Source organism: Aureobasidium pullulans (genome assembly GCF_000721785.1).
Source record: "Aureobasidium pullulans EXF-150 unplaced genomic scaffold scaffold_15, whole genome shotgun sequence".
In the NCBI taxonomy this organism is placed as follows: Eukaryota; Fungi; Ascomycota; class Dothideomycetes; order Dothideales; family Saccotheciaceae; genus Aureobasidium; species Aureobasidium pullulans.
In genome coordinates this window covers 386,079-412,209 of record NW_021941035.1, presented here as the reverse complement: position 1 = coordinate 412,209, position 26,131 = coordinate 386,079, and the positions used below count along the sequence as shown (strand labels likewise).

The 26,131-nt window shown below is 51.2% G+C and overlaps 10 protein-coding genes across 10 annotated transcripts; 7 read left to right on the top strand and 3 right to left on the bottom strand.

Annotated features, from left to right (window-relative positions):
- Positions 1 to 213: 213 nt before the first annotated feature.
- On the bottom strand, positions 214 to 2,384 carry M438DRAFT_347528 (Pkinase-domain-containing protein). Its single transcript, XM_029905929.1, has 5 exons — positions 1,623 to 2,384; positions 1,391 to 1,569; positions 1,228 to 1,338; positions 671 to 1,174; positions 214 to 621 (listed from the first exon to the last, which is right to left on the bottom strand). Exons 1-5 carry the CDS (start codon positions 1,951 to 1,953, stop codon positions 529 to 531), a joined length of 1,218 nt encoding a protein of 405 aa, XP_029758452.1. The 5' UTR covers positions 1,954 to 2,384; the 3' UTR covers positions 214 to 528.
- Positions 2,290 to 3,332, top strand: M438DRAFT_357306 (ribonuclease P protein subunit p30; the record flags this gene model as incomplete). Its single annotated transcript, XM_029907158.1, has 3 exons — positions 2,290 to 2,371; positions 2,425 to 2,483; positions 2,532 to 3,332. The coding sequence occupies 3 exons, from the start codon at positions 2,290 to 2,292 to the stop codon at positions 3,330 to 3,332; spliced, it is 942 nt and encodes a 313-aa protein (XP_029758451.1).
- Positions 3,333 to 3,493: 161 nt separating this feature from the next.
- M438DRAFT_278149 (uncharacterized protein) lies at positions 3,494 to 6,046 on the bottom strand (the record flags this gene model as incomplete). Its single annotated transcript, XM_029900984.1, has 2 exons — positions 3,494 to 3,976; positions 4,043 to 6,046. The coding sequence occupies 2 exons, from the start codon at positions 6,044 to 6,046 to the stop codon at positions 3,494 to 3,496; spliced, it is 2,487 nt and encodes an 828-aa protein (XP_029758450.1).
- An 853-nt stretch (positions 6,047 to 6,899) lies between these two features.
- Positions 6,900 to 11,306, top strand: M438DRAFT_337295 (uncharacterized protein; the record flags this gene model as incomplete). The annotated part of the gene is made up of 2 exons (XM_029903980.1): positions 6,900 to 9,164; positions 9,216 to 11,306. 2 exons carry the CDS (start codon positions 6,900 to 6,902, stop codon positions 11,304 to 11,306), a joined length of 4,356 nt encoding a protein of 1,451 aa, XP_029758449.1.
- A 407-nt stretch (positions 11,307 to 11,713) lies between these two features.
- M438DRAFT_398750 (MFS general substrate transporter) lies at positions 11,714 to 14,075 on the top strand (the record flags this gene model as incomplete). Its single annotated transcript, XM_029909380.1, has 13 exons — positions 11,714 to 11,812; positions 11,921 to 12,360; positions 12,414 to 12,422; positions 12,473 to 12,523; positions 12,574 to 12,807; positions 12,903 to 12,953; positions 13,004 to 13,089; positions 13,135 to 13,266; positions 13,316 to 13,370; positions 13,420 to 13,471; positions 13,527 to 13,574; positions 13,633 to 13,868; positions 13,918 to 14,075. The coding sequence occupies 13 exons, from the start codon at positions 11,714 to 11,716 to the stop codon at positions 13,946 to 13,948; spliced, it is 1,524 nt and encodes a 507-aa protein (XP_029758448.1). The 3' UTR covers positions 13,949 to 14,075.
- Positions 14,076 to 15,116: 1,041 nt separating this feature from the next.
- On the top strand, positions 15,117 to 20,405 carry M438DRAFT_407437 (uncharacterized protein). The gene is made up of 3 exons (XM_029909897.1): positions 15,117 to 16,282; positions 16,338 to 16,824; positions 16,879 to 20,405. Exons 1-3 carry the CDS (start codon positions 15,529 to 15,531, stop codon positions 20,246 to 20,248), a joined length of 4,611 nt encoding a protein of 1,536 aa, XP_029758447.1. The 5' UTR covers positions 15,117 to 15,528; the 3' UTR covers positions 20,249 to 20,405.
- Positions 20,406 to 20,590: 185 nt separating this feature from the next.
- Positions 20,591 to 20,823, top strand: M438DRAFT_278130 (uncharacterized protein; the record flags this gene model as incomplete). The annotated part of the gene is made up of 2 exons (XM_029900980.1): positions 20,591 to 20,627; positions 20,684 to 20,823. Coding segments are annotated over 2 exons (177 nt in total), but the record flags the coding sequence as incomplete, so codon positions are not given.
- Positions 20,773 to 22,659, top strand: M438DRAFT_59667 (uncharacterized protein). The gene has a single exon (XM_029910204.1). The coding sequence runs from the start codon at positions 20,926 to 20,928 to the stop codon at positions 22,459 to 22,461; it is 1,536 nt and encodes a 511-aa protein (XP_029758445.1). The 5' UTR covers positions 20,773 to 20,925; the 3' UTR covers positions 22,462 to 22,659.
- Positions 22,660 to 22,674: 15 nt separating this feature from the next.
- On the top strand, positions 22,675 to 24,110 carry M438DRAFT_347524 (uncharacterized protein). The gene has a single exon (XM_029905928.1). It carries the CDS (start codon positions 22,938 to 22,940, stop codon positions 23,904 to 23,906), a length of 969 nt encoding a protein of 322 aa, XP_029758444.1. The 5' UTR covers positions 22,675 to 22,937; the 3' UTR covers positions 23,907 to 24,110.
- Positions 24,111 to 24,642: 532 nt separating this feature from the next.
- M438DRAFT_367251 (uncharacterized protein) lies at positions 24,643 to 26,058 on the bottom strand. The gene is made up of 2 exons (XM_029907941.1): positions 25,408 to 26,058; positions 24,643 to 25,354 (listed from the first exon to the last, which is right to left on the bottom strand). Exons 1-2 carry the CDS (start codon positions 25,894 to 25,896, stop codon positions 24,743 to 24,745), a joined length of 1,101 nt encoding a protein of 366 aa, XP_029758443.1. The 5' UTR covers positions 25,897 to 26,058; the 3' UTR covers positions 24,643 to 24,742.
- Between the last annotated feature and the right edge of the window lie 73 nt (positions 26,059 to 26,131).

Here is a 26,131-nt window from a genome sequence, read left to right as displayed (position 1 = left end):
TTTCAGTACACGATGCTTTCTAGTATGACAGGTATCACCGAGGATCAGAGTTTCTATCACAGCATCCTTCTGAGACACCATTTGCTGCTTGGAGCTCGTGTTTTGCTTTCCTGTGATTTAACCATCACTTTGATATATACAATCAAGCCTGACCTAGCGTGAGAGCGGACAGATTGATGAGAGAAAGTGCATTAAACAGAACTTCATGGGATATCTACAGCCCTTGGCCTCTTAGTTCGTGCCGTCCGTTCCTACGGCAGCAACAATACGATCGAATAAAACCTCAACCCAGTGCCTCCTGCGCCCTCGCTTGCCGGCCCTATCGCTATGCCAATTTTCCGCGCCAGTGCATCGCTCTTCTGGCCACGCCTGATATGCAACCAGTTGAGTGGCATGCCGGACTTGCCTGATATGCATTTGATTGATCCACGGAAGATGATCCTAGTTTGGTCTCGCGTGATTAATGATAGTTTGAGTTACTCCAGTCTGTCCAGATTTACCGCCCGAACAGCTGTCAAACTATCGTCATCAAGAATGTGTAGCATCCGAGTTCTGCTGTGCTGCTTGACGGACTGGGCTGAAGTAGGCATGCTGCATAGCCTCCTTGGCGGTCAATCGTTCCTGCGAATGGTTAGTCGCTGCGTTTGCCATTGGTGACTGGTGCACTTGCCTGATGGTCGTATCTGAGGAGCTTGTCCAAGAAGTCAATGGCATCGTTACTGACAAAGCGTTGGTTATCAGCGTTGACGAAACTATGCCAGTTCTTCTTGGGGAATCTGCCCAGAATGTCGTCGTACTGAGCATCGAGCTCGATATCGTACTTGTCAAGGTAGTCGAACAGGTCTTCGGTACCGAGAACCTTGGCGATCTTGACGAGCTGGTCAGAATTGCTGTTTCCGTGGAAGAACGGCTCTTTGCGGAAGATCATGGAAGCAAACATGGCACCCAGAGACCACATGTCGAGCGAGTAGTCGTACTCCTGGAAGTCGACGAGCAGCTCAGGACCCTTGAAGTAACGCGAAGCGACGCGGACGTTGTATTCGGTGCCGGCGTGGTAGAACTCAGCAAGACCCCAATCGATCAGGCGTAGCTTTCTCTTTTCATGGTCAATCATAACATTGTGAGGCTTGACATCGCGGTGCATGATGCCCTTGCTGTGACAGAAATCGAGCGCCTGGCCCTAGAGTTAGTGAATGGATAGGTGGGGATCGGGCTGTAGTCAATCACCTTGAGCAGCTCAAAGATGTAGTAGCGGACATCGTAGTCCACGAATTTCGGATAGAGGCTCCTGAAGTCGGTGTTGTTGACGTACTCGAAGATGAGGGAAGGGGTTTTGCTCTGCAATGACAAAGTTAGGCAGGACGGAGAATGGCAAGTGGATCAAGCTCACCTGGCTGTCTCGCACAACGTCAAGAAGACCAACGATGTTGGGGCCTCCACTCAGGTTCTGGAGGATCTTGATTTCACGCTTGATCTTCTTCTTCTTGACAGGCTTGAGGACCTTGATGACGCATTTCTGGTAGTTGACGACGTTGATGCCTTCAAAAACTTCCGAGTACTTTCCGCGGCCTGGCCAGTCAAGGTTAGCTTGGGGAGTACAGCAACCGGACAGGCACGCGCACCAATCTTGCGAACGACTTCGTAGTTTTCCAGGACGCCCCAGGAGATGTTGACGCTGTCGTAGTCCCAGTATGCGCGAGGCATGTGCTGATTAACGTCGGCGTAGACACGAGCCATGCTGGGCAGCAATGGCTTTTGACTGATGTGGCAGGCGCGACAGGTGGTTAGAAGCAGTGCGCAACGCAGTGAGAGGTCGAGGAGGTTGCGCGAACGACGAAGGCGTGTGAAAGACGACGAAGACGACGACGACGAGGGGTAAAATGTGGATGTTGTGGTGATCGCGGAGCACAGCCAGAGCAAAGCCGCTGCTGCTGCTGCGTCAAACCATGACATGTCGCGACTTCCGCTTTCCGCTCGCAAAAGCCCTGGATTCCTCGCTGACTCAAGACAAGAACCTTTCAACCCTTGTTTCTTCCCTCGTCGTTCGACCAGAGAGAGATGGATCTGTCCATCACATTACAGGCCACCTGTGGAGGACCTATAAGCATACTGTCTGTTTCCATCTGTTCAATTCTCTCAATTGACGCCTCGTAAAAGGCCTCATCCCACCCGCATTAAATTGCAGCGAGTCATGAAAATCATCTCAAGCCTCGAATTCGAGAATCTCTCAACTTTGACATGTGAATATCCCCGACGCAATCAACATGGACTGAAAAATCATGACCAGCCATGTTTTACGACCTAAATGTCGACTACAATCCGTCGACCAAGGACGCTGACTTGTCCAGGACACTGGCCTTTCTCAGTGAATGTGAGCGCCTTCATCGCTAGCCATCCCGCTGCACCGTCGCTGATGTATACCAGTAGGATACAATGTCATCGCCTTGAACCATACCATCTCTGGCAGGCTACCGTCGGATCTCGTCAGTATCTCTCAATAAACACATGAGTCAACGTACTAACTTCAGCAGTCCTGCGCAATCCCTGATCCCTTGCCGTTCAAGACTCCCGCTTCCCTGACCATCCTCCGTCGCTGCACTTTGATCTTATCCGAATCAGCTACCAACAACCGTCTGGGTGCCTTGGCGAACAACTACGACATTCTCGCTTTGCGACCTGTCGACGAGAAGACTTTCCAACATGCCTGTGGTACCGCTGACTGCGACCTGATCTCCCTCGACCTCACTCAACGCCTGGGCTATCACTTCAAATTCAAAACCGTCTCTGAAGCCGTGAAGCGTGGCGTTCGCTTCGAAATCGCGTACAGTCAACCTTTGTTGGCTGATCCTGCCGCCAAGCGAAACCTTATCGGCAATGCGACTGGCCTGATTCGAGCAACCAGAGGCGGTCGTGGTATTATCATCAGCAGCGAGGCTACCAAGGCCGTAGGCTGTCGCGCACCGTGGGACGTCGTCAATCTGGCTGCTATCTGGGGACTTGCTCAAGACCGTGGTTATGAAGCCGTCAGCAAAGAGGCAAGGAGTGTCGTCGTCAGTGCCAAATTGAAGAGGACAAGCTTCAGAGGTGTCGTCGATGTCGTGTATGGAGGCGAAAAGCCTGCTGTCAAAGAGCAACCCGAAAAACAAGGACAGAAAGACAAGACCAAGGTGGCCGCTCTCAAGGAGGACAACACGAAGAAAAGGAAGTCGGAAGAGGTCGACGACACTACAACAGATGGTTCAGAAAAGCCCATCTCGAAGCGAGAGCAGAAGAGAAGAGCGCACAAGGCTAGGTTGGAAAGCTTAGGTCAACCCAGTACTGCTGCGCCATGAACAGACGCCGACAAGACTAGATGAAGAGTAAAAAATCGAGAAACACATTCTATACACTTTTCTGATAACGTTCGTGGATGTATTCATATCAAACAGTGCTTGCAGTCCTTGCTTTCTCCTGGAATTCCAAATCAAGACGCCGACCCAATGCATGCCTGTGATCATGTCCCATGCGCCTCGCCAGACCTATGGCTTGGACTTCCTTGCCCAGAAACACCTGCGTCGTCTCGATATGACGCGTGCTCATGTTCATGTTCGTGTTCTTCGTCGTCCCCTACACTGAACACGTCTTCATCGCTGTCCTCGGCGAATGCATCATAAAGTTCACCTGCCCTGCGCTTACCCTTTGCTTTTGCACTCATCCCGTTGGCTCCATTGGCTCCTCTGTTTCCTTCATCGTCAATGTCTTCTTCGTTCAACATTTCAAACTCGTACTCGTCGCGTGCATTGCGCTGTCTCCTCCGCTTGGTAAGGATGTACCAGACACCAAGGGATGTGCAGAATACTGCGATGAGCGCAAATGCTCCGTAAATCCAGACCTGGGTGCGTTTAGATGCACCGAACGTAGGGAAAGGTGAGGGAAGGAAGTTGGACTCTGGTTTCTCGCTGGCTTGGTCTTCTTCCGCATCGGGCTTGGATGTTGGCTCGGCAGTCGGCTGTGCAGTTGGTTCTGGAGTTGCTTCTGTTGTGGGATATGAGGTGGTTGAGACCTTGCTGTTGACAGGTCTGTCGATGTGGTCTGTAGGATTGCCTTGAGGCTCGCCTGTCACTACAGGGTGATTGACGCTCGTAGTAGCTCCACCAACACTGGTAGTCTCGATATCATGGTTATCATCATCATGCTCGTCAGGCAATGGCAGCAGTTCTTGTTTTTCGCCATCGATTGACTCGCCGAACAGCTTCAGATGCCAGTCAATAAATTTGCCGGTATGACCATTTTTTGTTGAGTCTTTGACGATCACAGTCCATTTCCCTATACCACTCTCACCCCAGTGAGCAACCGACATGAACGTCCAATCGTCATAACCGGCATTCGCTTCATCTCTGCGACGAGAGGTTGCAATGTGAGATACTATGCCCTGAGGGGAGCGCAACTCAACGCTGAGATCACCACGACGGGTATGTTCCACATTCATGGTCACTGTGACATGTTCAATACGTTCAAGATTGGCGTCTTTGACCATCTGTTCGGTGATCTCGAAGCTGGAAGCTATACCCTTCTCGCCTTCAGGAATTTCATGCCTGACGTGCATCCATGGTGAGAAGAACCACGCCTGAGGCTTGACGTTGGTCCAGTTCTTGGCTGCTTCTACGATAGCGTAGGCGTCAATTTTGCCGTAGCCAGACGCGTGACTGAATCGACGACCAAGAGGAGTATCTTGCCAATCATCCTCAGGCTGGTCGATGGGAATAGCAGTAAGGACAGTAAGCCATTGAATATCTCGCCAGGTCAAATCAGGTCTTGCCTCTAGGACAAGGGCGTATATACCGGCCACTAGAGGGCCAGCGGCTGATGTTCCACCATGGCTGACATAGCATTGGTTCGCTCCGACGTCAGTAGTGTGAATAGCATCACCAGAACCCGAGCTGTATGTGACGACCAACTGTGCTGAGCATTTCTCACTGTAGTATGGGTGCAGCCCCTTGCGATCTATGCCACCGACTGACACGCTGTAAATACTGTTGGTATAGCCGTCGAAGTTGCAATTGTCGTCATTGGCTGCGCCATTGCCGATGGCAAAGACGAAAATACTACCGAGACCCTGGCGACCGTCCTGCACACCAGCAACCATGGCTCTTTTGATTATGATACCAGGTGCCTCCATGCTTTGGCCATCATCCGGAGGACCCCATGAGCATGAGTAGATCTGGTTCTCCTGATAGGCGTAATTCAGGGCCAGAGCTTCGTCGAGTTCGGTGAGAGCGCCGGACAGAATGCGCACACCAGCGACTTTGGAGTCGTAGGCGACACCTACACCGCAGACGTCGTTTCTTACTGCGGCCACCTCACCTGCACAGCGAGTACCATGATGGTCGTCGGACAACCTCGGTTTAGGCTCATCAACATGGTCGTTGAAATCGTGGGAACCAGCAGCAAAATAGTTGTCTCGGAGATCATCACTGTCCATATCCAAGCCATCGTCCACGATGCAGACGGTGGTGTTCTTTCCGGTAATGCCCTGAAGCCAGACTCCTGTGACGTTGATGTCATGTCCAGCCTGGCTAGGGTTGAACAGATGCCACTGGTCCGGGAAAATGGGGTCCTCAATATTCAAGCTCTTCGCAATATCCAATCCCTTTTGTACCTTCGAGTCGACCAGCTGCTTGTCTGCGCGCAAGCTCAATGCATTGGGTAGCGGCGGTGGCACTCGCTTAAACAGACGCTGCCTTCGCTCCTGCTTTCGGTTGATGAGGACATTATCCAGAGCATGAGGGCGATCCCATCCAAGCTGTCTCTTCCTCCTTAGACGCTTCAAGTCCTGCTTGGCCTCGTGTATGACGTCCTGAGCTGCCTTTGGTGCTCTGAATACGTAATGGTCCTTGAGCGAGTGGATGGCACTGTCGAGGTCGAGGCCGAGGTGGGCAGCTACGGAGTCGGGCGAGGCATGGGGAGATAAATGTACAGCATAATAATCATACTTGTCGTAATCGGGCCTCGTCAGGGCGAAACTGGTCGCGGCCAGCTGCAGAAGGAGGAATAGTGGGAGGCGCATGATCAGCTGGAGTATTTGCAAGTTGGACCAAATTATGCTAGATGCATGGTAATTGAGACATGAAAATTTGACAAACAAAGGATCGGAAAGGGGGCTCAATACGCATGAGAAGTTGGAGTCGCAAGCTTCAAAGGCTCCCTACTGTCGACTCATTCAGCTGTAGCCTGTGAGAGAAGACGGCCCCGTGGCAGGCTTGGCGTTGTTGCGCAACGGCCGAATTGCACCCTGACCGTGCCTGCCCTGGGTATAATCCATCATTACATGATTACACAGATTGCATCAAAATCAAGTTTTGGTTGTACACGTTCAGTCGCAATCTACATTCTTTGATCATCTGGGATGCGATTCGCTGCTCCTCGTGCCTTGGCCATGGTTCCTTCCTCAAGCCCGCCCCGTGCTCCGGAACCACCAGCCACCGAGCTGCAAGCGCTGTGCTTTCGCCATGGTATCGTGTCTGCAATCACCAACTTTTCATCTATTTCCCGCCCTGTCTTCACTCCAACCTGCCTGTATATAGTCAACTCGAATCACCGCCTCTTCTTTCCTCCACCACACCTCTCGCCATCTCGTGACGCCTTCCTACTGTGCCTCAGTCTTCGCTGCGTGCTGATATGTCAAGGGACTGCTGATCGATACCTACCAGGCCATCAATTCGCAGCATACTATGGACGCTCGACGGAACAGTGCCTCTTACTCTAGACCGGCTGGCCACTTTGCGCAGAATGACACTCAACCAACCGTCCATGTACCAAAATCCCGCAGGCCAGACGTAAATCATGCTCAAAATCGCCTTGAACCACTTCCCCAACTTGACACTCGAGGCACAACATCCAACCACCATCTCACTGCTGACATGTCTCCTATCTCGCCGGACTACTCAACTCGTCAGCGTTCGAAGCATGGCACCGTATCAGACAGATCACCTCTCCAGAAGCTGGAGGGCAAGCTCGGCGGCATAAGTAAAGAAGAAAAGCGAGCCCGAACCGAGGACGCTGAGTACCGCGCCCGTCAAACATCAGTGGCCAACCAGTCTCGACGGGTCGATGCTGGTGGCCAGCAACCTTTACCTTACAGGCCAGCTACAGGATATCGTCGCCAGGACCAAAGGTATCCGTCCGCGCCAGTGTCAGGGACCGAACGCGACGAGAAGCCGCAACAGAGACGATACTCGGGAGACTATGCTAGAAATCCTTCTGAGGTCGCCGATCCAAACGCCCTGAATGCTGGTCAAAGGTTCAGGCGTGCGTCTGACGCACTGAGGATGCAAGGTCAGTCACAAGCCACAGACGACACCATCAATCCGTCTGGTAACCCGGGAGGTGTTGATGGCCAAAGACAAGTCGAACGGTCCAATTCGAAGGGATATCGCCATCGAGCTCGGGATGCTGGGTTTGCTGGAGCCGTGGCTGCCGCTGCCACACCCTCGACTACCAACGCTCATGGGTACGATGGCGTTCGTAGTCAGGAGTACCCTCGTCGTTCTTCCGATCAACACAACCGGGCACAGTTCGCTAGCCGTGACAGCAAGCGCAATGCGAGCCAGAATTCTGACTCCCAGGGCCACTCCTCAGGCAATAATCATCCGTCACATTTACCTGCTACTCAACAACCTTTACACACTGCCCGCATCGGAGCTAGTGGAGACACCAAAGCTGTAAGACGACATCAGGAGCCGGACCCCATTCCGCCTCAATCGGTTAGAACTGGTCACACACATGGACCAGCCTATAGTATCCCTCCCCAGACCGCAGGCGCGCAGGGTGCAAGAGATCATGTAGGCTTCACCAGAGCAAAACCAGTAGCTCCCCCAGCAAATGACCATGCTGAAGGACGACATCACCACGGCATTAGCAATTTATTCCATCGACATCATCAAAAGGACGGCATCTATCGCAAGACACCCGAGCTTGAAGAATGGCGTCAAGGGAGTATAGTGAGATTGACGGCAGATGATCTTGATCTAGAAGATCCGGAACAAGCCAGTGCTGGCAGAAATACTCATTGGTGGGAAGGAAAAAGATCACGACAGACCAATGAATCTCACAATGGTTCTGGAATCTACGACGGCGCCTACGACGAGCCAGCAAAGGCCTTCCGCCCTCCTCTGTTTCTGAAATGCGGCCCATTGTTACGCTATACTGGGATGCGCCGGGAGAGGCTATCACAGACAAGTCGTACTGGTCTGACTGAGCGAGAGATCTGGAGAGGTAGCGTGATGATTGTGACTCAGGATGAACATTCTTCGTATGCAGACATTCCGACGCTTCGATTGTTCGCACAACCAATGGAACTATTGCCACCTGTGTCAACAGAGCACGAGCAAGATCCGCCACCTGAATACCTGGATCCGATCGCCGGCCAGATAAAAGTCTCCAGGATCGGACAACCACTCTACGTGAGATCTGTAGATAGACTTGAGGATGGCGTTGATATTTCTTGCGTGGAGAACGAGTCTGGACTATTTGAGTTGACGAAAAGAGCTGCCTCGGAACCTCAAAGAGATAACCAATCCGAAGGCGAAGCCTACCCAACGACCACCACGCATGATGGACCCAGAGTCCGAACTCGTGACGGCGAGAAGATTGGCAAGTATCGTGAAGTCAAGGCAGCTCGCTTGCACCAAGAGCGTGGCGTCACATTCTGGAGATTCAACCTAGAGATCGAGCTTGGCTCTTTCCAAGCCCGAGTTGCATACCGAATCAATCGAGGCCCCGCCATCGGATTCTGGGTCCCCGCAAGAGGCGAGAGCATGAACATCATGTTCCATTCTTGCAACGGATTCAGTTTGTCAGTGAATTCGAACGAATTCACCGGTCCAGATCCTCTGTGGCGCGATGTTTTGAACAAGCATTTGTCGAGACCTTTCCATGTCATGCTAGGCGGTGGAGATCAGATCTACAATGATGCGGCCATGCGAGATACAACACACTTTAAGGAGTGGCTGCAGACCAAGAACCCGGAGCACAAGCACAGAGCTGAGTTCTCAGAGGATATGCAAGACGAGCTCGAGACGTTCTACCTTGATCGCTACAGTATGTGGTTTTCGCAGGGCTTGTTTGGAATGGCAAACAGTCAGATTCCGATGGTCAACATTTGGGATGACCATGACATTATTGACGTGAGCTCCACGATGATAGCCATATGAATACCTTCGCTAACCATTTCATAGGGCTACGGATCTTATCCCCACCACTTTATGAGCACCAGAGTGTTTACCGGCTTAGGTGCGGTCGCCTTTAAATACTACATGCTTTTCCAGCACCAGAGTGTGGTATCAGAAACGCAGCGTGATGAGCCCTCATGGGTACTGGGTGCATCTCCAGGGCCATATATCAACGAGCTCAGTCGCAGTGTGTTCATGTTCCTTGGCCGCAAGGTCGCATTCCTTGGTTTGGATTGCCGAACTGAAAGAATGAGGGATGAGGTTCTGAGCCAACAGAGCTATGATATCATATTCGACCGATGTCGATCAGAGATTATCAAGGGAGACACCAAGCATCTCATCGTACTGCTAGGTGTACCAATCGCTTACCCTAGACTCAACTTTTTAGAGAACATCTTGACTTCTCGAGTCATGGACCCTATCAAAGCCATCGGACGGACGGGTCTCTTAGGAGGATTCATCAACAAGTTTGATGGTGGTGTCGAGATTTTGGATGATTTGGACGACCATTGGACTGCCAAGCATCACAAGCCAGAGAGAAACTGGTTCATCCAAGAATTACAAGAACTTGCAGCCAGCAAATCTGTACGTATCACCATTCTCGGAGGCGATGTACACCTAGGCGCAGTCGGACAATTCTACACGAAGAAGAAGCTGGGAGTCCCTAAAGACAGAGATCATCGGTACATGCCCAACGTTGTCTCCTCCGCCATCGTCAACACTCCTCCGCCGAATATCATGGGCGATGTGCTTAATAAGCGCAACAAGATTCATCACCTGGATGCTGAGACCGACGAGGATATGATTCCCATGTTCGAACATGATGTTAACGGTAAGGCTCGAAACAATCTTCATCTATTGCCCAGAAGGAACTTCTGCAGTATCAGAGAGTATGTCCCCGGCTTCACTCCGCCTCCATCTCCAAGTCCGGAGCGTCAATCCACACGCATCCAGGACAACTTGACAGATAGTCATTTGTACCCTCCGGGCTCAATGGCTAGGTCCAGCTCTACCACCAGAGGAGGTCTCCGCCCTGGCAATCTCGCACGCAGACTTTCTGGCTCCTCAGCGAAGGAACGTCAACCTACCGTGGCAAGAGGCGAGGTGCACGCGATGGAGGCGTATGGTCCAAACGAAGCAGCACATGGCGGTTCTTACTTTCCATCTACACGCTCGAGACCGACAGATGCTTTTCGCCGGAGACCTACAGATCTATCTGAGAAAGCTGCATTAAAGGCAAGTACGAAAGGTGGATCTAACGGAGAAGACATCGGACACATCAACCTTGAGTATGGATTGGACATCTGTCTCAATATGGAAGTCGACCAAAAAGACCCCGCAGGAGTTACCAAACCTTACAGGTTGTTAGTCCCTGCTTTGTGGTATGAAGGAGCTGCTGATATCAACACCGCGAGGTTCAAATCAAGAGGCGCTTCGATGATGGATCGTCTGAGGGGGAAATCCGCTCATAGATCACCCAGTCTCGACGAGCATTCTCTCAGGAGCGAGGACAGTCGCAGCAGCTCAGAAAGTCTCGAAGACCACACAGCCGGTAGACTGGATGACAGGGCACTCAACTCAAGGCTTCAGGCGAGCGGACGTGAGCCAGCTGCACAGTTCAGAAGTAAAGGTCATCCTCACGGCTACGATGGCCCTCCAGACTCCGCAGAATTCAACAAGGACGTCGGACCGCCTCCTTCTCGTCACAGACATCCTGCATTGGCTGGTACAAGTTACGAAAAGGCTTCTGAAGCTGCAGTCCAGCCTCCAACCCAGCCACATCCTTCGGTACCGGTGGATAACAATCGCGAGAAGCGGTCATGGAATCTGTTTGGACGTCGACGTCACCATGAGATAAGCACAGCAGACGACGGAAGGCCCAATGATGAATACACAGGATCAGAAGGAAGCTTTACCGAGTCAGAACCGGATAATGAAGACTACCGACAACAGCCCCGTGAGCGAAGACCAAGCATTGCCGACAGGGTCTTTGGCAGAAATGGTGTGCAAAGAAACGAAGGTGGAATGCAGATTGAAGAGGAGCCCATCGGACAGCAAGAGGCTCCGAAAAAACCAGGATGGAAGATTTGGAAATAAGACGCCTTGGAGGCGTGAACAAGATTCTTTGACGGCCGCATAGATACTGGTAGCATTATAATATACCCATTCAAGTTTCCGCCCACATTGGTATCTGATCCGGCCGTTCAAAAGAAATGTCATTCACAAGTGTTTGCAACCTCATCGTCGTTGTCACTCTTCACTCCATCATCTGACTGCTTCGCACTTCTTCCCGAACCATGTATACTGTACTGCAGATCCGTGTCGAGAGAATGCGGGGTCGAACAGATATCATGAGTATACATCAAGTGCAATTGGGTGAAGCTAGATGATCGAATGAGTAAGTGCACAAGATCAGCAAGGACTAGTAAACATATGTAAAGCAAGTCCCAGCAGTCGACGAGCCTTTGAAACCCTCATAATTCTTTCTTGTCGAATATCTCAAAATGCGATCCCTTTTGAATTCGCAACAAGTCGATGACATCTCTCAAAATGAGCTTTATCAGAGAGGCAGTCTCGATTGCAAAGATGGACCCAAGTACGATGTAGAGCATCGAGAGAACATTGATGCTTTATATGATGATACGACAGAACAGAAGAAAGCCACCTTGAAAGAGGATGGTGACGTTGCTCAGAGACTGTTTGCTTCCCAGAATCATGAACCTATTGATTCGGCGGAAGAGGCCAGAGTCGTGAGGAAAATCGACTTCATGATACTACCATACCTGGCTGTCTGTTACGCCTTTTTCTACATTGACAAAACAACTCTCAGTTATGCGGCAATTTTTGGCATCCGCGAGGACCTGAAGATCCATGGTCAACAATACAGCTGGTTATCTTCGATCTTCTACTTTGGATTTCTGGCCTGGGCGCTACCTACCAATTTTTTGATGCAGCGGTTTCCTATCGGAAAATACCTTGGAGCCAACATCTTTATGTGGGGAGCTCTTCTAATGTGTCAGGCGGCTGCGACTAACTTCACCACTCTGGCTGTCCTCAGAGCTCTTTCAGGAGCGGCGGAAGCATGTTCTGATCCAGCGTTCATGATCATTACCTCGATGTGGTACTCGAGACGTCAGCAACCTATCAGAATGTAAGCTTTCGGAAGGTGTGAACACATCTCTTTGTACTAACAACTCTTCTTAGGGGCCTCTGGTAAAAGCACGACTATAGAAGGTTGAAGGAGGGTTACTAATGTATAATAGGTATACTGCCAATGGTTTCGGTATTGCTCTGGGAGGTCTGCTGGGCTATGGGTAGATGTCTCGAACCTGCTATAATATGCGGAGAAGCTGATATGTTGCAGAATTGGTCATATCAAAGCCGGTCTACCCTCTTGGAAGTTCGAATTCCTTATAATCGGCGCCTTGTGTTCGATTTGGGGTATCGTGATGATGATTTTTCTCCCAGATAGTCCGGTGACTGCCAAAGGCCTTGACGAAAGAGAGAAAAGGATAGCCGTGGAACGCCTAAGAGACAACCAAACCGGCATTGAGAACAAGCACTTGAAGTGGTACCAGGTCCGTGAAGCCTTCACAGAGTAAGTATCTTCTGGTTTCGGACACTGCAGAGCCCACTCTCTGGGAAGTTCGTACCATTCCCAGTCCAAACTTGCTAACATCATAATGACTGCAGTTACAAGACATACCTCTTCTTCGTACTAGGATTTTTTGGGAATGTACCCAAGTAGGTCGAACTGAAGGGCATCAATACTCATGATGACTGACGACTTGTAGTGGCGGAATCTCCAATTTCGGGACTATAATTATCAAAGGCTTCGGTTTCAGTACCTTGGTTACAACTTTGATGCAGGTACCTTATGGTGAGCATAAGTCATGAATCAAGATTTTCTCTCTGACCTTTCTAGGCATCTTGATCGCTATTAGCATCCTTGTATGCGTATTCTTGAATGACAAATTCGCCGCAAACGGTCGTCAGACGAGATGTTACTTCATCCTACTCTTTCTGCTGCCAAACATCAGCGGCTCTTTTGGACTCGGTAAGAATTTGTACAGATAGACGAGTCGTCTGTGCTGACGCATACGTAGCCTTCTTGAATGCCGACAATAAAGCTGGAAGATTGATGTGTTACTACCTCACCGGGTAAGAAGAATGCACGTTTTTTGAAAAGCCATGCTGATGTCTGGAACAGTCCTTACAACGCAGCATTCGTAATGGTTCTCTCCTTGACCACGGCCAACGTTGTAAGCCTCCATGAGATACTCAGAAAGTTGGTGGTGTTCATACTCACATCGGCAGGCCGGGCATTCGAAAAAGGTCGTGACGAACGCTGTGCTTTTCCTCGGGGTCAGTCAATTCGCTTCGAATGTGTCGTTTCGTCGCTAACAATTTACGCCTTGAATAGTATTGCGCTGGCAACATAGCAGGGCCGTTCTTCTACAAGACATCACAAAGTCCACGCTATCAACTTGGAATCTGGAGTATGATTGTCAGTCACTTGGCTGAAGTTTGTATCATTCTCCTGTTGCGCATGCTACTCAGCAGGGAGAACAACCGCCGAGACAGAATTCAGAGTGCTTTGCCTGGTGGACTCGAGGGCAGAGATCTCAATGCGACTGCATTTACGGATCTGACAGATCGGTGAGTCGGCCCACGGACCAGAGTTGATGTGACTACTAAGCATTGCTAGGGAAAATGAGAACTTCAGGTATATCTACTGATGCGCTGCAAGATCCTGAGGGAGTGTGACATTTTTTCCCCCCTGAGAAGCAGCAAATAAAGGACATATGGGTTTTCATTGTCAAGACTCAAGCTTACTCTGAATGCAAGACTGCAGTTTCAATCGCATATAATCGCAACAATGCAACCGACGTAGTGGTGTTTGGTACCTGGGACCGATTGCGGAAGGCGACTGGCCGGCGTGATATTATACCCGATCCTTTGAATATCAATCGGACCCTTGTTTTCACCTCCGAGTTAAATACGAGTCACGCCTGCAGGCATGCGTGCTCGATTTCTTTTCTTTACCCAAAAAATCTGCATCCGCTTTTGTGAGCTGGAACAAGTTTCACAGGTTCATAACATATCGTCAATGTGTCATCAAGAGGCTATGTGAGGAGCGTGCCAGCACAACGTGAAGTTCGAGCTGAGGTCGAGAAAAAGTGGAGGTCGGGCGGTTTGGAAAATCATCTGCCCCAGTCAGTTTCAAGCCACAAACATCAGCCTGCATATGATTGGCTCGGCTATCTGCAGGCTGCTGTGTATCTGGGCGCAACGACAACCTGACCCTCCAAAGGAATGCTTCGAATTACAAACGATGGACTTTACCAAGAATTCGCCGGGACCAAAGCCTTAACACTATGATCCGAGTTGCCACTGGCAGGTATTAGCAGAAAGAAGCATGTCGTGATGTGCAGTGCACATGGCCAGACTACGTGTCAAGATCAAGGCACGGCCGCGACGTCGATTATGTAGCCAATTACGACGATACAAAGAGACGAAGTTGAAAGTGATCAAGGCGTTCAAGAGAAGATCACATTGGTTGTTTACTTCAGTATGTGATATCTGACGGTTTTCGGAAAGAAGTCGTGGTCTTTCAGCCCTCGGCCAGGTCGCAGAAGGTTACCGTTAGACCCGGAAAAAAATGTCATCAACTGTGTGCCATGCTGCATACGAGGAACCATCTGGAACGAGTGGATAATCGACTGCGAGATTGCGATGCAAAGTGTTGAATGGTCATATGGGACGATATTCGATATCTGTAGTCTTTTGATGTTGTCAAAATCCACCGGCAAGGCGGAAAGCACTGTGCTAGTCTTGGCATAGAGTACCATCAATGAAGAGAGAACGTTCGGATCCAGGTAGTGACAATAAACCTAGGCGACGATTACCAGAGACGGACAGGGGGGTTCGGCGGGCCACACATCATCGATGGTTCACTTGTCTTTCTTTCTACCACACTCGTTGTCAACCTTCTGATCACACTTTCCCAATTTCCTTTGCAACTCGACCCTGCTCCGACGTTCTCGCCCTCGCTTGGATTGCCGGTACAGTCAACGCGCGCGCAAATACCCGTGCTCTCCGACACGCATGTTGTCTCTCCTACTTTCTTGACTCTCACCCATACTTCCTCATACTCATTCCTTTCCTTTCCCATCCGCTTTGATCAGCCTTGTGTGGTACCCGCCTGATACTCCCACGCTGGTATACCAACCACTTTCCTGATTAATCTCATCAACCTCGCCCGTGGAGCAGTCCGCCAGCACCTCGACGTTCTGGCCGGCGTCGCTGGCTTCACGACATGGATTCTCGCGCGTCCAGCGCCATGAACGATGCTGGTTCTCGCTCGCCTGTTGGGCCATCAGGACTCAGCACTATGAAACCTGAAAACGCAGATAACACTCCACGTGAAATTATGAGTGCTTCTCACACCCCAGCTCCTGCTAATACCGATCCACCCACGGAGCCAAATTCACGACAATCATCATCGCGGCCAACGGATCCGCCATCGGCACAGGACTTCTCAGATGTTGCAATGGGTGACGCCATGCCTTATGGTACACGCTCACGCAATCGTCCTCGACCGAATTACGCAGAGGATCAAGACATGGATTTCGAAGTCCCCCCGCCACCAGCCAAGCCTGCATCTGCCAGAAACGCCACGGTTGTTGATTCGAAGCGCAACCAGCAAGTTGTAACAGAAACCAAAAAGGTCGCCGCGGACCCTTCAATTGTCCGAGTCAATGGTGCAGATCACGATGAGAGATCCCCATCCGTTTCTGGCAAGGAGACGATCCCAGGAACTTCGTCTTTTCCTACTGCCCCGCCTAAGAAGCGCAAGGCAGCCGGTGCCGCCAATACGGCCATTGCTGCATCGGGATCTGGTAGCACCACTGCAAATGTCGCCGCGCAACCTCTTACGAAACAGCCGGCAACTTCAATTCCTCTAGCAAACATGTCCCGTGAATCCAACATGATGACTTTTGAGAAATCGAAGGCATTTCTGAAGAAAGGCGGGCTTGTGGCAGATGATGGCACGACCTTATACGTTGACGGCAAGCAACCAAGAATTCATCAACTACTTTCTCACGACTAATCGATTGACTCCAGATCATGTATATCTCATTTGTGAACCACCCGGTGATCCTTACTACCTCTGCAGAATTATGGAGTTTTTGCACACCAAATCCGACGACCCGAAATCCCCCGTGGATTCGATCCGGGTGAATTGGTTCTATCGCCCACGCGATGTACAACGCGCCAGTAGCGATAGTCGCATTGTCTATGGTACTATGCATTCTGATGTCTGTCCTCTTACCTCTTTACGCGGAAAGTGCCAGATCCTTCATCGTTCCGAAATCGACAATCTCGACGAGTACCGCAAAGGCAAGAATTGCTTTTGGTTCAATCAAATTTTCGACCGCTTCATTCGAAGATTCTACGAGGTGGTCCCAACTTGGCAGATTATCAACGTACCAGACAAGGTCAAACAAGCTCTAGATGAGAGATGGAAGTTCATCGCTGTCGAAATTAACAGAGTCAAAGAACTCACGGCTGAAGTCAAGCTCTGTAAGAGATGCACTCAATACTGTGCAAGGTACGAATGATGCTAGTGACTGGCTATGACCATTTCTGACATATTTCTTTCTAGCAACGACTCCGTTGACTGCGCAATCTGCGGCAACTGCTACCACATGAATTGTGTCCGGCCTCCACTGCCCAAGAAGCCTACACGTGGTTTCGCTTGGGCTTGCGGTCCATGCAACCGCGTTACGGAAAGAAGATTGGAGAACGGCACTTCTTCTGTTGGGGTCGAAGAAGAAGAAGAGGTTTTCGAAGAAGAGGAAGAAGACCCGGCATTGGCTGCAAGCACTCGAGCACCAAGCCCCAGCGGTCCCGATGTTGCTACTGATCAACATCCCGGAACGCAGGCTGAAATAGCCATGGCCAAGATGTGGCCTTTCCGTTACTTGGGAATTCACTGCAGGGTCGAAGACGCGCTCCAGTATGACGATCGTGCCATCTATCCGAGAGCCAGCTCACGCTTGGGACCACGCCATCAGGCAAATGTCAACGTGTGGCATGGCAGACCTGTGGAGCTTGTAAAGCCCGCCGACATTAAAAAGCGCTTCGTTAAGGGTGGAGGTCAGAAAAAGGACACCAAGCTTACGAAAGAGACCATTGCAGCGATTGAGGCTGATCGGAAGGAACGAGAGAAGAGGCCTAAGTGGATACAAGACGAACCTACAGGCTACGTCCACAGAGGAGAGGATTACGACAACGATGACCCCAGAAACACAGCCAAACTCATGTTCAAGATGCCAGAAAATGACGAACATGCTCCTGAATCGAGCGAGGCGTTCATCGACAACTTCATGGAACGTGCAAAGGGTACTGCAAAATCGCTTAAGGTCACAACCTGCGGCTCCAACCTTCTGGATAAAGCACTCGAGCTTTTGATCCAAAACAAGTACAACGCGAACAAGGCAATTGAACAACTATCCAAGGTCGATCGCGTCAAGGATCTCAAGGAGCCCATACTCACACCAGACGAGTTGAAGAAATTCGAGGAAGGCGTGATAAAGTACGGCTCGGAGCATCGTTTGGTCCGGCTTCACATGAAGACACAACTGCCAACCTCTACTATCGTACGCTTTTACTACCTCTGGAAGAAGACACCCCGCGGCCGACAAATATGGGACAACTATGGAGGACGCAAAGGACGAAAGCGTCAGAACATGGACGCTGCGAGCAAGCTTCAAGCCGAAGTTGCCGACGATCTAGACGACTCTGCTTTCGACGCCGAAAAAGCTATCACCCAGAAGAGAGGATTCCAGTGTAAGCACTGCTCTACAAGACATTCCCGCCAATGGCGCAGAGCTCCCGGAATCACACCTGGTCAAACAGTGCCTTCTGGTGAGGGGAAAGGAAGCAAAGACAAGAGTAATCGTTTGCTTCTGGCACTTTGTGGTCGCTGTGCTGGACTTTGGAGAAGGTATGCGATCGTATGGGAAGACATCGACGAAGCCACCAAAAAGGCCGTCCAAGCCGGTGGACGTGCATGGAAGCGCAAATTTGACGAAGAAGTCGTTCGCGAGATATTGGCCTCCAATGAGTCCGCAGCAGTCGACCCGGGATTCATCATCCAGTCAGTCGAAGGGGCAGAGCCGCCGAAGAAGAAGGCCAAGATGGGACTCGATAGCACCGACAAGAAGAAGGCTCCGAAGCTCCCGACTCCGCCGCCCCCTCCCATCGTGCCCGAGCAACCCAGATGGAGAGACCTCCCTTGTTTTGTCTGCAATGTTCTTGACTCTGCAGGCGAACGACCTATAGTGTGTTCACACTGCAAACTTAGCGTACACAAGAGGTGCTATGGTCTCTCGATTCAAGCTGTACCAGCAAAGTGGGTCTGCGATCAATGTACCAACGATAGGACGCCAACAGTGTCCACTGAGTACATGTGTACCTTGTGCCCCATCGAAGAAACCATTCAAGAGATGCTCGAAGCACCAAGGGTTACTCACAAGAAAAAGTCAGACCGCGAGCGCGAAAAGGAGAGATTGGAGAAAGAGCTCATGGACAGTGTACAGCTGGAGTACAACAAGAAGCAAGCTAGTCTGAATCGTCCCAGTAACCCCAGAGAGCCACTGAAACGCACTGATGGCAACAATTGGGTCCACGTCCAGTGCGCGATATGGACGCCCGAGATTCGATTCAGCGAAGCCAGCCTTTTGGAAAGAGCTGAGGGATTCAGCGCTATCCCGTTAGAGCGCTACGAGGCAACATGCAAGATCTGCAAGAAGAACAATCATGGAGCTTGTGTGTCGTGTTTGCAATGTCGTGCCAACTTCCATGTCGGCTGCGCTATCCAGGCAGAATACACACTGGGCTTCGATGTGACACCGGTCAAGGGGTCGCGCAAAGATCAAGTCATAACGGCGACGCTTGGCGAGGAAACCGGTTCACTTACAGCTGCCATCTGGTGTAAGGAACACGCCGTCAAGACTCCCGTCCACCCCATCAGCGAGGCTACAGATGACAAAGGTCAAAACGCCTTACAAGTGTTCGTCGAGAACTACAAACAAGCAGACCCGACGCTTACTGGAACCGCCCGTAAGGCTAACTTGCTGAGTCAGTCAACGAAGCTAGCTTCACAAGCGACTCATACGATTTCAACGACGAATCGCCGGGTCTCTACAGCAAGCAACGTTGTACGATCCGCGCGCGACTCGCCAGCAGGAGCTTCCAGAGCCGAACAAGCGGATGGCGCGGGCTCTCCTGAAGATGAGCTTATCAAGACATGTCTCAAGTGTCAGACCGACACCAGCCCGAGATGGTGGACGACTGAAGAGACCATGAAGAGATTACAGGCTCAGCCGTTAGCCACAACGCGCAAAGAGGATGCTTTCAAAGGCTACAGGTGCAACAAGTGTCATTTCAAACGGATTAATGCTCCGCAAGAAGCTTCGCCATCGCCGCCCTCTGCACGAAAGAGGGTATCATTGTCACCTCCTAAACAATTTCCTCTCCAGATCGGATGGGTCACAGGAATCGCAAACCAAACCCCACAGCAGCAGCAACAGTCTCAAGCACCCATGCAGATAGCACCGTCCCAGCCACAGCCGCAAGCTCCAATCGAAGCCGTGGGACAAATGCAACCTCCAGCTCCTCAGGCATACCCTGGACAATACCAATCATCGCATTCGCAAGTAAACGGATATGCATCTAGTGGTGTACCAACCTATGGTCATGGCACATCGCCTGCCTTCGTACAGCCTAATGGTCAGCCTCAAGGTCAGCACCATCATGTACCAATGAGCAATGGAATACATGGAGTGCACCACCAACATCCTCAGACGCTGCCACCGATCGCAAATGGTCAGCAAAGTTCTAACGGCAGCCTCGGACACGGCACTCCACCTGCAGGGTTCCCTCGAGCTGCCACGCCACGTGACGGATCAGTAGACATGAGAAACAATGGGGCAAGCGCGAGTCCAAGTCTGAGAAATTTGTTGCACTAGAACTTCTCGGACTGCAGATGAGGGAGTCGAGATAGTGATAATGGTAGTAATCCTGTTATGGTTCATTGATGGAAGACCAAAGTGGTCGATAGCTTATTGCTAGTAATGCATACAATTGCATCGAACCAAATGTTATTAATATTCCCAACTTAATTTTGAGACACTGCTGTTACCTTGGATCAATACGTGACGATCTCACAATACAGTCACATCCGAAGCAAGACGAGGTGTGGGCCGTGGTGAGGACGGTGAGGCTGTCCACTCGGGAGACGGTCACGTGGATCGGGAAAAAAGAGGGCAATAAGGCCGAGCCCATGCTTTTTGTCACTTTGAACGACAGTCAGTGACAGAGACATTGGCATTGCTGTCATAAGGATGGGTGCGTATCCATGGCCAGGCCTCGGCACTAGGCAGCGTGCTGATGGAACAATACAGGCAAAGCATACCCCGAAGAGGCGCGCAGCCAAGTCAAGCAGCTACTGCAGCAAGGCGTCGCCGAAGATGAGATAGAGAAGCAGACGGGCGTGTCCGACAGGACCATACGCCGCTGGAAGGCAAGTCGTCGACGCTCGTGATACAGCATCGAGCACGACCTAACGTCATGACAACAGCTTGAGCTTGAGCGCTATGGACGCATTGGAAAGCCGCCGGAGAGCAGGACCGGACGACACCGCGTCATGAACAAGGATGTCGAGCAGGCCCTCTTCGATCGCGTCGCGCAAAAGCCAGACATGTCTGTCGATGACATGCTCTGGTGGTTGTACGACACGTATAAGCTCGTCGTCGGTACGCGCACTATCCGAAGAGCTTTCGAGCGCCGCAACACTTCGCACAAGAAGTTCCGCACCGATGCGCGCAAGCACTTCACCATCGACATGGGTGTTGACATGGACCTGGATACCGACGTTGATGTCCATGTCAACACTCAACCCCATGATGACCATGACTCGATGCACAATGTCGTCCAAGATCCCACGCCCGTGTCCGCTCCTCAAGCCCATATGGCCGTGTCGCAACCAGACACGACATATCAGAGCCCGTACGCCCCGCTCATGGCCATGGCCGATGCCACTGATGACAGTGCCCAGCCACCACCGCCAGACATCAGCCCAGAGTTGGCCCGCGCACTGGGAGGCTTGACCGAGTCCACCGCCATGCACCAAGATCTAATGCCTGAACACCTTGACCCTCTGTCTGAGGACGAGGAGACATTGCAGTTACAGCTCCAGCAGATCATGCTGCAGAAGAAAGAGGTCGAACTCAAACTCAAGATGCGTCGCTTGATGCGCCAACGACGCGAGTCACACACGCCAAACGACGATTCGTTGTTTGATCACCTTGATGTAGACACTACCACTGCCTCGCACATGCATCCAGACTCGACCGCAAACAACGATCCCTTTGCTCCACAGTCTGCCACCACAGGCACTACTCCAACTACACCCAAGCTTCGGGATTCCCGTAGCAAGAGTAAGGTTCAAGAAGCCCGCAAACGTACTGAGGAACGTCAAGAACGCATGCTGAAGGATCTTGAACGCCGCAGTCGCCGTCGCGAACATCTAACTGCCGAGTGGGTACAGAGCAGAGATGTCTGGGCAAAGGGTCCTGAGAAGCTGTTGGTTCAGCTAATGCACAAACACTCGACCTATGCCTACAACCAAAACTCGCTCGAAACCTTCGAGGCCATATTCGCAGAACTGTATCACCTCGTTGACCACACTGAGTGGTATGCTCCGGTCCATGATGATCTTCTTCGCGAACGCACTCGCCGCAAGATGAGTCAACTTCGCAGCAAGATGGTGAAGAGTGGTGAGATCATTAGCCGTGGTGAAGGTTATGGCGGTTGGACCAAGCCTGACGATCATGATACTATGGGTGGTGCATCTGATCTGACTGGGACGACAAACGATGATACTAGTCTTGATTTGTCCCAGCACCACCATCACATGAACGGTTTATCTATGGATCTTCATAGTCACGATCCTAACCACGATACGCTCATGGCACGCGACGCAATGATGCAGCATGATCACAACATACTGGAGCATCTTCAAGGCAACACTGCCGATTTGCATCACGCAGACTTTGACCACGATCAGCTTTCACGTCACCAGAACGAGCTACTTGCGCAGCGTGGCATCGCACATCAGGAGCACATGTCTAACCAGCGTGCCATTGAAGAAACCATGGCTGCTGGTCTAGCCTCGGTTTGAGATATACAGGCTCGTTCTCGATAGCTTTCCGGCAGTGATCCGTGTGTAGAAATGGCTCCGTTGCTGCTAATGCTTGTACGATTATTCATGACTTCAGTGTCTTTCACTAGTTCGATGCTGCGCATCGTTCTTGCTTCAATTACAACTCTTCTCTGTCCTGACTTACTTGCTGCCACTTGTAAACGTCTCTGTGATGCACCTTGACTCCCTCTCCCTCTCTCTCTCTCTTTCTCGCAATTGTGATTGTCGAGGAATAAATATGCTTAATAATTGCATTGCGTCAGTCTCGGACCCTCCTTGTGCTTCGGGGTTCACAGCTTCCTTCCCCGCGTCTCCCACTCTTTAACTTCCATATTCTACAAGACAGTCGCAACGCTCTAAACACACGACTCGAGACATTCTGAACAAAGACTCATTTGATTGCTGTCTCCTATATTCACACGCATCTGTCACAGCTCCAAACCGACAAACACACCATGGCCGACGCCACACCAGCGGCGCCAGTCGTCTTCAAAAAGCGAGCCGGACGAGCCAATCTCAAAAAGCGCGCCGCCACTCCTCCTTCCGCCTCGGACTCGGAATACAGCAGCGAAGACGAGAGTGGCGCACGCGTAAAACGCCGTCGCAAAGGCGGCATCACCACTTCCACCTCGGCCATCACGAAACCAACCCGCGATCTAGGCAAAAGTACACAGTTCGCCGGCGACCGAAGTGCTGCTATCACAAACATGGACGATGCGACGAGGACAAGCAATTGGGTGCACGTGGATGAAGCTGCGAGTGGTGGGCAACAACAAGATGGGGATGTTGAGAAGGATGGAATATACAAGGGTGCCAAAGGCTACGGCAACTTCATCCAGAAGAACCCCGATAAGCTAGGCAAGAGCGTTGGACCCGTCAAGGCACCGACGAATATGCGCATGATCACACTTGTGGACTTCGCGCCGGATGTGTGCAAAGATTACAAGCAAACTGGTTTCTGCGGTTTCGGCGACAGTTGTAAATTCCTCCACGCAAGAGAAGACTACAAACAAGGCTGGCAACTCGACAAGGAGTGGGAAAAGGCCGGCAAGAGCAAAGCACCCCAAAAAGGCACCACTGTCGCCTCAGCGAACCGCTCCGGCAACGATCAAGCAGACGACTCCGATAACGACGAGGAAGCAAAAGAGTTGGAGAAGATTCCTTTCGCATGTATCATCTGCAAGGAACCGTACAAGAGCCCTGTGGTGACGAAATGCGGTCATTACTTCTGCGAAGCTTGTGCGTTGAAGAGGCATAAGAGTAAGGGTGGAAAGCAGTGTGCGAACTGTGGCGCGGATACTGGTGGCACATTCAATGTGGCCAAGAACTTGAGAAAGTTGCTGGACAAGAAGCGAGATAGGATTCGCAAGAGGAAGGAGAAAGCGAGGGAGAATGGAGAGGAGGTTAGCGATGAGGAGGAGTGATTTATGTGGGATTTGCTAAGACTGGCTCCCTGTTCGTCCTTCCAGATCATGAGAAAGAACGACTAGCTCGAGGAAGCAATTGTTGTTCAAGAGGGAGATGATGTCTACAACATTTACTCTTTGATCATGACAGTCGAAGTCTAATTGGATTATAGACCCACAATACTCATAAAACAAGAGCCACATATCAAGAACCACTTGTAATCATTGCATTTTGCGTGTGTCTGGTGTAGGCAGTGGACTTAAAGTGTCTTCTATTCGCCTGCCTCAACGCAACGATTGTCATTTTCGTCCACAGCGACTTCGCATCTCCAAACATCCACAATTTATATTGAAGCAAGGTGTTAAAACGTTGATTCCTAGTGCTACGTGCAAGACAACTGGGATTCCAGTACGTAGGAATGCTGACTGAGAGATGGTGAGCAACAAATCGACAGGGTCACCCCTCTAGCATCTCGGATATCATAATTCTAGAATGACAACAGAGCAAGAACAGAGCAGCTGGCTTATAAAGTATTGCGAGCAAAAACAAGATTGTCAAAAGCTGCGATGGTCACTTGGTATGCCAATGCCCGGATAAAAGGCTGAGATGACCGCAGCGCTGTATCCTTTCACAAATTAGAAAGCAGTCCACCCAGATGTAAAGACAGCAAGTTAATGTTCGAAAGACAAGCAGTTTTAAAGTCAATAAGAGCCTTCCCGAGAGACAACAAAAGAACAAGTCAGCAGCAGAATTGAACATGACAAAACAATCAAATTGGTATATATCTACATGAGGTTTGCGACAAGGGTTGAATGAGATGATGGGTTGGATGTGAGGTGTAAGAGACTACACTCTACTTTCTGACAGGGCCAGAGACACCTGCGCCAATGACACTGGGGAGTTCTTGGCTACCCATGGTGTAGAGGAGACCAACACCCCAGCTGACGAGGAAGACCAAGAAGACGGAGAAGGAGCTGATGAGCCAGAAAGGCATGACGATATCCTTCTTCTGGCAAGCGGGGCCGCCCCAGCGAGTGGTCTTCTTGCCGCCGTTGGCGTTTGTGCGGACGTCATCCTGGCAGGCGCAAGAGTAGCACTTGCCACCGAGGTCGCCGGCATCTCTGTCGGTGTGCTTCAGGACGCACGAGCCGTGACCAGTGCAATTACGGGTCATGGACTGACAGGTGGACAATGAAGGGAAGCAGCCAGGAAGAATGCCTCTGAGAGGGCCGGTCTGGTTGTAGGTCTTGTTCGAGGAAGCGTCAGGAGTCAAGGTGGCCTTGAGGTGAGAAGCAGTCTTTGTGGCTTCAGTGATCAAGGGGGCCTCCTTGAACTGGCGCTTTTGGTGCGACTTAACGTCAGCATCGTATGAACCGTAGGTGTTCTTGCTAGTATCCTTGGGAACGTTGAGCACAAGGACGGTATGGTACTGGCTGGTCAAGACTTTGAAGGCAGATGCGAGTGCCTGATTCAGTTAGCAACATGTGTAGAGTGGGACCGAAGGAGATGTGATAGTACCTCAGAGTCCGCGGCGATTCTAAAGGCGGGACCGGTGTAAGAGGAGACGGTGGATTGTTGGACGTGGTCCAAGTTGTCAATGCCAGACTGTTGTGCAAGATGCTTGAATAGCTTCTCAGAGGACTGGAAATCAGGAGAGTCCTTGATCTGGATAGTCTGCACGTGGGCAGAGTCGGAGAGGGAGAAGGGGACGTCTTCTTGGCCAACGGTCGACAGAATCAAGGCGACGGACAGATCCTGGGATGAGAGGAAAGAGGAGCTTCCAGCGAGGCGATCGATTGTTTGCAGAGACTTGTCGTCCTGTCCCTGGAGCGAGTGGTATTGGTCGAGACCCAGTCGCGAGGCGATAACCAGACGGGCGGCGTCGGCCTTGAGGCTGAGGACGGGCTGGCCGCCGCTCACCTGCTCGTTGTGGATATAGAGGTTTCCCAGAGAAGCCTTTGCAGCAGCGACTGCAGCAGGCAGCAAGACACACGGAGCCAGTCTCATGCTTGCGGTGGGCGATGAATTATATTGTCTTGGAGTTATGCTCTATGGACGTGTTCGATGAATGGTGGAACGTCAGTCGGCGCCTTGGCAGCATTCTTCCGTCCCCCGTCACCCGTCACCTCCGCGTCCCAGTCCAACCAAGGCCGTAACGCTCTCCGCCATCATCAAGTGTTTCATTCATCTGTCGCAACTCACCATCTGCGCCTTCGCGGCAGTCGCTTCTGCTCGCATCATC

Coding starts and splice junctions, on each gene's coding strand:
- M438DRAFT_367251 (XM_029907941.1), bottom strand. CDS start 25,896: ATGAGACTGGCTCCGTGTGTCTTGCTGCCTGCTGCAGTCGCTGCTGCA. Junction 25,355..25,407: donor GAATCGCCGCGGACTCTGAG/GTACTATCACAT, acceptor TAACTGAATCAG/GCACTCGCATCTGCCTTCAA.
- M438DRAFT_59667 (XM_029910204.1), top strand. CDS start 20,926: ATGAACAAGGATGTCGAGCAGGCCCTCTTCGATCGCGTCGCGCAAAAG.
- M438DRAFT_347528 (XM_029905929.1), bottom strand. CDS start 1,953: ATGTCATGGTTTGACGCAGCAGCAGCAGCGGCTTTGCTCTGGCTGTGC. Junction 1,339..1,390: donor ACGTTGTGCGAGACAGCCAG/GTGAGCTTGATC, acceptor TTGTCATTGCAG/AGCAAAACCCCTTCCCTCAT. Junction 1,175..1,227: donor ACATCTTTGAGCTGCTCAAG/GTGATTGACTAC, acceptor CTCTAGGGCCAG/GCGCTCGATTTCTGTCACAG.
- M438DRAFT_407437 (XM_029909897.1), top strand. CDS start 15,529: ATGGATTCTCGCGCGTCCAGCGCCATGAACGATGCTGGTTCTCGCTCG. Junction 16,283..16,337: donor CACGACCTTATACGTTGACG/GCAAGCAACCAA, acceptor GATTGACTCCAG/ATCATGTATATCTCATTTGT. Junction 16,825..16,878: donor TGCACTCAATACTGTGCAAG/GTACGAATGATG, acceptor ATTTCTTTCTAG/CAACGACTCCGTTGACTGCG.
- M438DRAFT_347524 (XM_029905928.1), top strand. CDS start 22,938: ATGGCCGACGCCACACCAGCGGCGCCAGTCGTCTTCAAAAAGCGAGCC.